This window comes from Heloderma suspectum, chromosome 3 (genome assembly GCF_057233095.1).
Source record: "Heloderma suspectum isolate Gila_16-S chromosome 3, 16-S_ref, whole genome shotgun sequence".
Classification (NCBI taxonomy): Eukaryota; Metazoa; Chordata; class Lepidosauria; order Squamata; family Helodermatidae; genus Heloderma; species Heloderma suspectum.
In genome coordinates this window covers 108,465,120-108,477,211 of record NC_139460.1, presented here as the reverse complement: position 1 = coordinate 108,477,211, position 12,092 = coordinate 108,465,120, and the positions used below count along the sequence as shown (strand labels likewise).

The 12,092-nt window shown below is 41.5% G+C and overlaps 1 protein-coding gene across 2 annotated transcripts in view; it reads left to right on the top strand.

Annotated features, from left to right (window-relative positions):
* The window catches only part of RAI2 (retinoic acid induced 2), a 49,232-nt gene extending 43,694 nt beyond the window's left edge, over positions 1–5,538 (top strand). For both annotated transcript variants that reach the window (XM_084844076.1, XM_084844078.1), the window contains exon 2: positions 2,353–5,538. In XM_084844076.1, the coding sequence (XP_084700202.1) occupies positions 2,458–4,122 (1,665 nt within the window). In that variant the 5' untranslated portion in view covers positions 2,353–2,457 and the 3' untranslated portion in view covers positions 4,123–5,538. The remainder of the gene's footprint in view (positions 1–2,352) is intronic.
* Positions 5,539–12,092: the final 6,554 nt, after the last annotated feature.

Sequence of the window (12,092 nt, the reverse complement as noted above, 5' to 3'; positions counted from 1 at the left end):
AGTCAGTAAGCTTATTTGCTCCCAAATTCTGTGTTGGATTGTGGCCTTACTCTTTCTGTCCTATTGGGATGCTATTGTGGGGGATTTTAATTAGAATTCTTTTTCCCCTCCCGCCCCCACCCACTGAAATATTCCCAATTCTTCATAATTTAGTCACTCATTGCTAAAGTGACTAAATACTCATTTTCAGTGGCCCATTTAAACTGAGCAAAGCAAGTGTCTAGTACTGCTAATACATGCATGAATGTAATAAAGTAGGGAGAGAAATGTGTGCATTCTGCATCATTTGCAGGCTTAGAGTTGGCAGTTATTTCCAAATGAACTTCTCAATGACCTGCATTTTAAGAGTTTGTCTGTGTTTATCAGGGTTTGGCCTTAACATTTGTCAGTGTATCAAATACATTTAGAACAGCTTTTCCTAGGATTTCACAAATATAGTATTTTATTCTTTTGTTTAGTCACAGTAAACGTTCACAGGACCAGGCTCTGATGTGGGATTATAAGAGAGAAGACAATGAACAGCCTGAAATTATCCAGTTACCTAGTTTTAAAGAAACCGTTCTTTCCCATCATGAGGAGGCTGGACCAGATTTTTTGTGAAGCATTTTTCTCATCAACATTTCATAATAGTGTTGATCTTCTATAGAGTAGTCATAGACAACCCAAAAACAAAAAAAGGGGAAGTAAGCCTCTTGTTAACAAGAAGAGAAAGAGTGAGCAAGTATATGTATGTCACAATAATAATAAAATAAATAACACATCTATTTTAATGCAAAGGACAACAAGCAGTTCACCAGTATTACGTAAATACATGTCATGGATGCGGTTGTTTCATTAGTAAAAAAAAAAGGAAGAAGTTAAAAAAATATTTCTAGACTCTCCTTGTAAATTGAATCATTAATGAAAAGGTGATTACACAATACATAGGGTGATTACATAATTAAAGTGGTTGATGGACAACTGGAAAGAAATCTGTTTTGATTGAAATCTTCATCATGAATCATCCAGTGGTAAAGACAATTATTCAGTTTTATATAAGGAAAGTGCCAGCGTGGCAATCTATCTGGGTATTGGTAAGATCATTTGAATGTCATAAATATGAATTATTTTTTATTTAGTATGATTTTAGTTTGCCAAATAACAAAAAAAGATCTGACAACAGTGTGTTGATATGATGGTGCAAAACATAGATGGAGGGGCAGAATATAAAGATAAAAAGTTGTTAGGAAATAAGTTATACGTTTGTATAATGACTTGGGCGCTGACGTTATGCAATAAGAAACATCCTTTTAGGGTGCAATCTTATGCATATTTAGACAGAAAAAGTCCTACAACTTCCAGCATCCCCCAGCCAGCATGGCTGAGAAATGCTGCAAGTTGTAGGTCTTTTTTCTGTCTAAACATGCATAAGATTGCATCCTAAAAGAACAGGCATCTGACAACATCAGTATCTGTGAGTATTGAGGCTTTCATGGCAACAATTATTTCTGTTTACTGCCTTGGGGGTGGGCACAATGTTCTCAGTGATGTGCTAAATCTCTCATGGTTTATGGCAGAAAAGTGTTGTTGTCTTTTGGCGACAGTGCAGTTAAGATTAGTCTGTCAGAGCTAATGTAAAGCAGCTTTCATTTTAATTCTTTACATCTTCATTAATAAAGACATCTCTCTTTAATTTCCGTCATTGTACAGCTCTGAAGAGCGAATTTCTTTTTAAATCTGGCTAGGAGAAAAGCCTTCAAAATGAACAAAATACACGTGTGTGTTGCTGAACTTCGGGGGCGCTGTGATTCTGCTTGATGCAGTCTATAAATGTATCCCAAGCAGTATGCTTGGACTGGCAGTTTTTAGGAGTTTGGAAGGCAGAAGTCATGTGATTGTTTTGGTGTAAGTGAAGCTTTCCAAATCCAGAATGCATCCACTTTATCATGGGTTATTTTTAGGGAACCCCAGTTTTGGGCTTTTGTTGAGGGTAAACATTGCAGCTGCTTCCCTGTGTCATGTGATAACACTGCATGAAGCTTTGTTTAAAAGTATACAATGAACAGCATGAATTCTTGTTCTGCACTCTAGTGTTTGTCTGTAGCTGCTTCAGTCTTTAAATTATCTTTGTTTATGGCTAATTTTTAAGTTCCCCAGGACTCTTCATATAACACTCGAGAGATGTATGTTCTGTATATGCAGATATACTATACATGTGCCAAGGACACAGTAGGATAGAACAAACCTCTTGTCCCCAAAGTGTGGAAACACTTAAAGTTCTGTTTTGGTGATAGGTGCTCTTAAAAAAAAGTTGCAAATATTATTTTAAGCAAGAGATTTATGCAGTGCTTAAAACATGTCTCTGTTTTGCAGGCCAAATAGTGTTGATGTGGATGCTTTGGGCAGCCTGGAGATAAAGTGGATGCGAGTGACAGCTATGTAAACTACAATTCTGCAAAGCCTCAGAAATCCTGTAAAATGGAGGAACTGTATAAGGACACGCAAAACCTGCCCATGGATGTTACCAACTCGCCCTCAGTTATAGCTAACAACAAACTAGAAAATGGAGTTGCTCAGCTGATAACAGCAGAGGCATGGAATATCAATTCATCAGACTTGATGAAGAAAGCACTTTCGCCACTAGTAACTGTCCCGGCTTCATCAATATTAACACCGCCAGCAGAATCCCAAAGCGGGGTTGCCCTCAAGGTAGCTGCCACAGTGCTCCAGCCAATTTGTTTAGGAGACAGCCCAGTGGTTCTACCAATACATTTGCAAGTAGCGGGCAGCACAGCCCCTCAGATGGCTCCTAACAATAATACTCCGTATGTCATGACCACTCAAGGCCCAGTCCCATTGCCTGTCCTCTTAGAGCAGCATGTATTTCAGCATTTAAATTCCCCGTTGGTGTTACCTCAGAGTTCTCCCTGTGCAACCAACCCCATTCATGGCAACCTCTTCCAAGGCTCTTCTGCCCCGATTGGGCAGCCACAACTCTTGGATCAGAAACCATCCAATCCTGCTCAAGAGTCTGTCTTGCCTCCTTTGTTTCAGACACCAGGATTTGCTGCAGTTCTACAGGACCTCTTTCCCTCACAAGGCGCCTTAGGTTCATCACCCTATCAGCCACCCCCAGACTGCTCTTCTGTTCCTCCACAACCCTTCAGTTCCCCATTGTCTCCACTGGTTCCCCCAGCCACACTTTTGGTACCATACCCAGTGATTGTTCCTCTCCCAGTCCCGGTCCCGGTCCCCATCCCCATCCCTATTCCAGTGCCCCATAGTGCGGAATCTAAGGCCAACCTAGACTGCCCTAAACCAGCTGCCTCATTCATCTTGTATTCCTGCAAAGGCACCCAGACTCCCTTGGAGAAGGAAGAAAGGAAGCCGTTTGATTTCATCCACCACAGGGGGCTTTCCCAGCTGAATCGACACACTGTCATCAAGATGAGTAACGAGAACGAGGTCCTCGATCTGTCGATGAAAACAGCACCTCTGCTTAAGGAAAGTGACAACAGTTCCCAGCTCTCAGCTGAAGATGGTGCTTTGGACCTGTCGGTGACTTCTTGTTGGAAGAGAAGCAGCACTGAAACCACAAGTACCGGTCGCACTGGAGCCATGATGGATGGCACTGCTCATTCTATGGCAGAGAAGCTTTCTAGCGCCGCTGCTTCACACTTTGTTCCTTCAAAACCTCACGAGGCCCCAGCAAAAGTCGAAAGCAGAGTGATCAGTAGCAGCTCATCTGAACTCCTGAGACAGCAGCCTAAGTGGCTGGTGGATCAGACTAGGATAGCACCATGTGAACCCTCAGCTGGCAATAATATTGAAATTGTGAGCACTTCACAGACGGCCAAAGTGATTGTCTCTGTCAAAGACGCGGTCCCCACTATTTTCTGTGGCAAGATTAAAGGCCTCTCGGGGGTTTCCACAAAAAACTTTTCCTTCAAAAGGGACATGCCCCAGGACTCAGTGCTGCAGTGTTATGATGTGAAGAACCAGCCAGAAGCCCGGGATAATGCAGAAGCTCTTAGGAAACCTATCAAAAACAGGAACGTCAAGTTAAAGAAAATGAACTCACAGGAACTACATATTCTTCCAATCAAAAAGCAGCGGCTTGCAGCCTTTTTTCCAAGAAAGTAATTTATGAGGTTTTAGAATGTTTTAACTATAATTATTATGAATACAGAGATGCACTTCATTTTAAATTACATTTAAAACTTTAAACTATCCTTAAGTTATTTGGATGTGGCAGACGGTGGGGTGGGGTGGGGAAGACAGCAGGGGAGAACTGGATATATCTCCCCAGTACAATGGCTTCCCCACCCCCTTATTTCAGTCTAACTTTTCATGAAAAGTAAATAAAAAGCAACATATTTTTCAAGTGGATTGCACATTTTGCAGCTTTAATGGAATATAAGTGAGTCAGAGGGGTAAGAGCTATTTTCACTGCCATAAAGTGCTTTGATGATGTAATTCTGAACCATGGTGAGTAGAATGAAACTTTCAGAATAAATGTTTGTATGTGCTAGTTTGCTTTCAGTATTTTGTACTTTTGTAATTTGCACTTGTGATGGCACAAGTCTGAGAACTGTGTAGCAGATATCTATATTATTTCTGGGTTGTTAAAATAATCCAAGTTAATTTAAATTATTTTCCTATTTTTATCATTGGTGTCCCTCCCCACACTTAGTAAGAATGCACTTTGAACTGTGTTTACTGAAACAAAATGAATTATATTAACATCATAGCGTAAAGTCCAAGAACTATTAATCATATTAATTAATTATATCAAAGAAAAATAAGTTCAGTCTACAAGGATTATTTTGAAAGCAAAAATAGGATATCATTGCCCAGTGGATGAGGAAAAATTTGCATCATCCCCCCACTTCTAAATATGTTTAGTCAATATTTTCATTTCGGGTTTTACCATTTCTTATGCTAATAGAAAAGAAGTATGGTGAAATCTATATTTCATTACAGTATAAACACTAACCCCTCAAATGGGAGGCAACACAAAATTAAAAGCTTTCTAGGTGGCAGTTGGATTTGTGAATGGGCAAGTGCTTTTAAGTGCTGTTAACTTGACAAAATTACAGCCGTTAGCAGTGGCTGAAAACCAGAAAAAGTATTCAGATGACTCAAATGTGATATCTTTGTAGCTAGGCCTCACTCATTTAGCAGTCCTCATGACACACTCACATCTAGCACCAGTTCAATCCTTTATTCTTTTTAAAGCCCAAAAATTTCTCTAACACCCTCCCACCTCCATTTGTTGGGCTGTACATGTGCATCTTTCCAATCTCTTGCTAAGTAATTCTATCATTTCTTGAAACAGGTTCTAGTGCTTCAAGGTCAAATTTAGGGTTGTTTCAAATTTAGGGTTGTAGTAGACAACAATACTGTCTACTAAGCAAATGTCATCATATGTAGAATTTCTAAATAGCAATATCCAGTATCCAGTAGAATAGTTATAGTCTAGACCAGAGGAAGGCAACATGGTGTCCATGGGCATCAGTGCTTCCCCCATGCAATTTTCTTGGTGTCCACTGAGGTGCTATATACGGTATACCTCTCCCACTTTTAACAAAAATGAACACTTTTTAGTGACAGCTGGGATTGCTTCAAAGCAAACTGAGGGTCTCTAACCACTGCCATTTTCATTTCCCATTAATGGGTTTGGGACACAGTGAGGTTCAGAAACATGATGAGGAAATGAAGATGTTGGGTGGCTACAGGCTGATGCATTCCTCTACAATGCACCTAGCCACCAAGAAAAAGAAGCGGGAAAGAAAAAGGTACTCCTGTCACTTCTGCCTGCTGAGTTGCAGGAGGTGACTAGGAAGGGTAGTGGGGTGTCAAGGAAGGGCAGCGGTCAGCCATCTGGGGCATAAAGGAAGTCAGCAGGAAGCCAGAGAGGGAGGGGGATTAACAGGGCCCGAGGGAGCCAGCTCAGAGCAACCCTGGGGGTTTGGAGAGGATTGTGTGCCTGTTTGAGCGAATGGACGGGGGCTGTATGTGTATGAGAAAGAAGGTAGAAATACTTTAGGAGAGATTTTGGAGGCACCCTGAAAAAGAGTAAGTTTTCTGTGGGCTTGCAGTAAGAAGGGATGGAAGGGTGTGAGTAGATACATGTGCTCATGATTGCTCAGTCACGGTAGTTTGTGGGTCCTTTATACGATATCCTCCAGGCCTTTCCTGTGCTTTGCAACTATTATCATGGGTTTTTTTCCTAATGAGAAAAGTCTGGTATTATTTAGAAATAGCGGAATGAGAGCCTCATTTTATTGCACAACTCCGCTATACCACAACACCATCTAGTAGTTGTGTAATGGAACATATAGAGAAAGATACCCCACCCCCCGGGAAAAGCACGTGTAAAGGAGCCTGCAAAGATCTTAATTCTACAAAGAATCTGAAAGAAGCCTTGCAGGATAAAAGGTGCAGGATAAAAATCTCATGTAGAAATGCCCAGAAGGAGAATAGATGGAGGATGGGGACATGGTGTGTGTGAGGAAGAGGAAGAGAGAATGAAAAAGCGAGTGTGTGTTTAGAGGTGGTGAGCTAGGGTGAGAGTGTGTGTTTAGAGGTGGTGAGCTAGGGTGAGAGTGTGTGTATGGGTGATGATCCAGAGTAAGAGAGAAGAGTTGGGCCGGGAAGTGTTGGCTGGCAGAAGAGGGGAGAGAAAAAGAGTTTGCCATCTGTGAAATAGGTTTCTGTTGGCACTGAAAACTGTGGTTTTGTCAGGGTTCCCCTTATGACCTGGATACCTGAACAACTCTGTTAGGATCTGTTGCCTCCTTAAGAGTCCCACCTTCCTTCTTTTACCTTCCCCTTTCCAATAACGTGGGGTTTAGGCTGTAGGTATAGGGTGATTGACACTCTACACACAGGGTTTAACCACAAGAGTTTACTGGTAAATTAAAGCAAGCAAATCACAACTAAAGGTATTTACACAATAGAGCAGAGTGATATAAAAGGTACTGAGAGAAAATAAGAGTTGCAAAATGCAAGTTCCTTTGCCATAGCTGTGCTTAAACTTATCCAGGCTCCCTCTTCAGGCTCTGGTCTCCCCAACTTTGTTCTTACTGGCTGTCTTGCTCTCTTTGTATATCCTTCTCCTTCAAAACCGAAAGTATTGTTTCAACCTTGAAGAAATGAAAGTTAACTGGGGAAATGAAACTACTCCTCTCAGGGATACCCCCTCCCAACAACAACAAAACCTCCAAGCTTCTAGGCCTGACCTTTTTCCTTTCCTTGTCTCTGTAGGCCTCAAACTTTCACAAGGTTCAAAGAAGGAGTTTAGTGTGTTGGTGCTCACACCCCACCTCTGCCTTGTACTCAGTCTTTGGGGCCAGTTGCCAACCCTTTAAAAAAACTATTTTAAATCATTGTTCTTTTAAATGTATTTAATGTGTTTTATCATTGGTTTTATTGTATTTGTTTTTATTATATATGTTTGCCATAGAGCTTCAGCTATAAGGCAAACCATAAATTGAATGAATGAATGAATGAGAAATAATAATAGACAATAGGACATACACTGCATCTGAAGTCACTGTTCTAATACTAGTGACTTTATTGATTTTTGAGCCATAACTAAAAGATTGACGCTGTGAAATTTTATATTATGAAAGGTTTGACATAGGCTTTAGACTTGCCACTAATCTCTTCAGGGATGGGGAACCAATTAAAATGGTTTGCCCTCAGAGGCTTATGGATCCTCATGGAATCCTGATGGTGCTGGGAGATTTTCCTACCAACATGGGTGGTGGCCTTGTTGAGGCCTTGGCCCATCTATGGAATGGAGTAATGACCCAGTCTGTTAAAAAGATTGCTCATGAGCGTTCTCTCTTCACCCATCGAGCCAAGGTAGCTCCTTGTTTTTCAGAAGATCTGTCAGTAATGAAACTAGTGGGGAGAGAACTCGAGCAATGGTGGACGGAGACTCGTGATGGATCTGACTGAACCAGGTTAGAAGCCATTATCTAGACAACGTAGCAGGGAAGAAAATGGATGTCACTGCCACCATTGCATCTGCAAAACCGCTAATGGAACTTTTGGGGCTGGAACAGCAGGGTCCACAGGAACAGTTTGGTAGCCCATTGTGACCAATTTGTAAGAAACTTCATGGTTATTTATTTTCTATACCACCCAATAGCTGAAGCTCTCTGGGCTGTTCACAAAAACTAAAATCACTTATCTTTGCCAACTTCATTAACAGAGCTAGTTTATGTACCTTCTGCATCTGCTTGTCCTGTAATTATAGGTTATTTACAGCTTGTGCAGCTGAGGGATGTAGATAGGATTCTTGGATCAGTAAGGGCATCAACATGTGTGCTCAATCCTTGCCTGTCCTGGCATGTTAAGACAGTTGGTGAGGGTGCATGGGGGAGACTGGCAAAGTTAGTGATGAGAATTAATTCTTTATGTGAGAGTTGTATTTTATCCTGCCTTACAATGACAGCAGTATATCCTGTCTTGAGGAAGCCATCTTTAGACCCTAATGTCTTTATAACCATTGGATTTTGTCAAATCTTCCGTTTTGGGGTAAGCTGTGAGCATATAGTAGCGACCCAAGAATTCCTGGGTGTAATTGATCATATTGATCCATTTCATTTGGCTTCTGCCCTAGTTTTCGGAGGGAAACAGCCTTGGTTGTTCTAATTGATGATCTGGCTGGGAACTAGACGGAGCAGTGCATCTCAGCTGCTTTTGATACCATCAACTGTGGTCCTGATATCAGTTGGTATCAGGACCAACTTCTGGTCCTGGGATAAGGATTGGAGAGACTGTTTTGCAGTGGCAGCTTTCAGAAGTGGGTCCTGGAGGACTTCTGCTCAGCACCTTGGCTGTTGGCTTACGGTGTCCTGCAGGGTTCAATTTTATCTCTTATGCTTTTTAACATATACATAATGCTGTACTACCCGTGATCTGCAAAAAGCTACCCCAGGTCTTTTTTGTGCCCCCACATTTTAAATTTTTACTTTAAACAGAAGCAGCCACCGGCCAGTCTTGCAGCCAATTTTGCCCCCACACCAACACCCCAATGCCAATCCCCGCCGTTCCTCCTCTGATCAGCTGCTGCCCAGTGTCACTTCCAGGAGGCCTGCTGCCGTCCAAGAACAGAGCCCATGCTAGCTGATGCTCTGGCAGCCTGCTCCTGTCCTGGTTTCTAGCTGACACTGGCAGCCTGCCCTCTGAGCGCTACTGCAGTTTTCAAAAGCAAGTGCCAAAGGCAAAACATTCACTTGCTGGTGGAGGGGGAGGCATTTGAGGGAAAGGAAAAGCAAAGTGGAAGTTAGAAGAATAAAATATATGAAATTAAATTGGGAAATAAATAAACCAGTGTAGCTCCATGGTGTTTACCACAACATTAAAAAAATGTGCTTTTCACTGCCTAATTGTGGGGCGTGGTGGAGGTGGAGGGAATCTTTGAGGGAAAGGAGAGCAATGGAAAATAATTAGCTAAAAGGAAAACAATGGAATGCAGTGGAAAATAAAGGGCACTGCCCCCTTCTTGGCATGCAGTCTTCAATAGACCACCTAGCACGCAATGTGATCCAAAAAAAGGCTGTGTAGCCTTGATATACATGAAACCACTGGGGGAGATCTGGGCAGGATGGGGTAGGTTGCCGTCAATATGCACATGACACATAGCTCTCTCTCTCTCTTCCCCATCACAATCTGGGGATGCTGTGGAAGTTTTGAAGCAGTCCTTGCAATCAGCGAAGTGGATGACAGTAAATTAGCAGAAATTAAATCCAGATGACAGTGGTGTTAGTGGACAGGAAGCCTACTGGGCCAGGGATAGGATGCTGGACTACTCTGGATGGGTTTGCACCTCCCCCCCTTAAAAGATAATGTTTGTGGTCTAGAGGTGCTCTTCAATCCAGCTTTATTACTAGATGCTCAGGTGGTGGCTGAGGCCAGAAGTGCTTTTGCTGTTTCTGCTGGTGCACCAGCTGATTTTTTCTGGCTTCATTAGACCAGGCCACAATCCTGTTGCATCTTGATTAGACTACTGTAATTCACTCTATGTGGGACTGCCCTTGAAAACTTACTTGGAAATTTCCATCAGTGCAGAATCTTGAGCAGTGCCAAGTGTTGGGAACAAGTTACTTTATTGTGTTGTCTGTACTAGCTGTGAGTCCATTTTCAAGTGCAACTCAAAAGTGCTGGTTACCTACCTTTAAAACTGAAGATTTTGAGGCCAAGCTACTTGAAGGACTGCTTCTTCCCATGTTCATCTGCCTGCTTTGATGAGAGCCTCCTTTGCTTCTATGAAGGATTAGTCTTTCTACCTCCTTGCCTGTCTTCTGTCAAGGTCTGAAGACCTTTCTTTTCCAACAGGCTTTTGGGTCTACTGCTGGTTAGAGTGTGATGCTTGTTTTTAATTCTGGCTCCCTTGGTTTCTGGTTTTATGCCTTTTGGGGTTATTTTGTTGTGTTGCATTTTAATTCAAGTATGTTGGTTGTGTTTTGTAGCTCTGAATATCTCTGTTAGGAGATGACATTGTGCAATATAAACTTTATTATAACTTCTAAAAATCATCAACTGCAGTACTTTAAAATATTAAGCTGGGCATGCATAATTGATCAAGATCCTTTGGGAAGAAAACAAGTCTTTGTCACAGCGACATCTTAAGAGAAATAAAAACTTGATGCTTAGATTTCATTGTAAATAACTATAATCAGCAAGGAAACCTCGTATCAGGGCAGTGGAATGCCTTTGTTACAAGATATCGGTAAGAATAACTTACTAAAAAAATATATATTGTGCTACATTTTTGAGGCTGGCACAGTATAACCAGGATATGGGTAATCAGTTAAGTATTTTGAACACCAACCATGTTGTTAGAGGTTGGGTCAAATGAACTTTTATATCCCTTCCAACCCTACTATCATATGGGTTGTTTTTTAGGCAGCTGGTGACAGCCTCCTGCGGATTTTCCTTTAATTCTGTGGCCGTCACAGATACTTACTAAACTTTTTTTTTAGTATGCGCCTTTTTTAACATGTGCCTTTTTCTTCCTTTATTGCAACAAGAGACTTAATCTCCCACCTCACAATGAGCATATATACTCACTCAACACTTGTTGACTTACAGTGTCTCCTTTAATACTTCCTTTGGATTTCTTTTAACATGCTCTTCTTGGTCTCGAGACAAAAGATAGTGCCCATAGCAAAGCTATTATTATTATTATTATTATTATTATTATTATTATTATGGTTACATCTAGGAAGGCTCTAAGGATGGGGGAGAAATTTGCTGGGCTTGCATTTTAATGTGAACTCACCTTATTTCACACATTCAAACCAATATGTGCACCAAACCAATTACCCTTCAAAATTTGCACTTCTCCTAATTTTGCAATGTTCTCCAATAAAAAAATAATTTGTGAAAATAACGTTCAGAAATGCATTATAGGCAAATTGCTTGCACAAATGTAATGGGCAAAATTGCATACAAAAATGCATGTATTAGGGGAGATGTGCACAAAAATGGATAGAAAAGCAAGTGGCCTGGAGTGAAAAGCTGTGTCAACAGTTACAATTGTAGCAATGGCCAAGTCTGATTAGGTCCAAGCCTGACATGCTCTTGATACAGTGATGCACTGGACCTCACCTGGACACTGACTACTGCCACTGCTGACATCCCCACAGAAGAGGGAAAGGCTTGCCCTCCACTCACCTATCAATACTTTTAAGAGTGGTGAAGACCAACAGATTGGCAGTCTAGTGTTATTTACAGTGGGTGACAGCAGCTCCCCAGGTTTTCAAGTAGGGCTCTTTTCCACTCTTTAGCTGGAGCTGCTGGGGACTGAACCTGGGACCCTTTGCGTGTAAAATGTGCTCTGCCACTGACCTAGACTCCCTCCCTTGTGTTATCTCACGTATGCTCAAGATTGGGCACTTCTGTTCATGTAACACTTTCTCAAATCTATACCAAACTACTGGGAAACCTTCTGAAACCTCTGTTCTATTCTTAGATGTGGCATAAGGAAAGCACTGGCTAACAAAATTTCCTTCTAGCTTTGATTTTAGCCTCTCCCAACAATGAAGACACTGTGTGCATTATGCAAAAACATCATTTAATGCAAAAACACACTT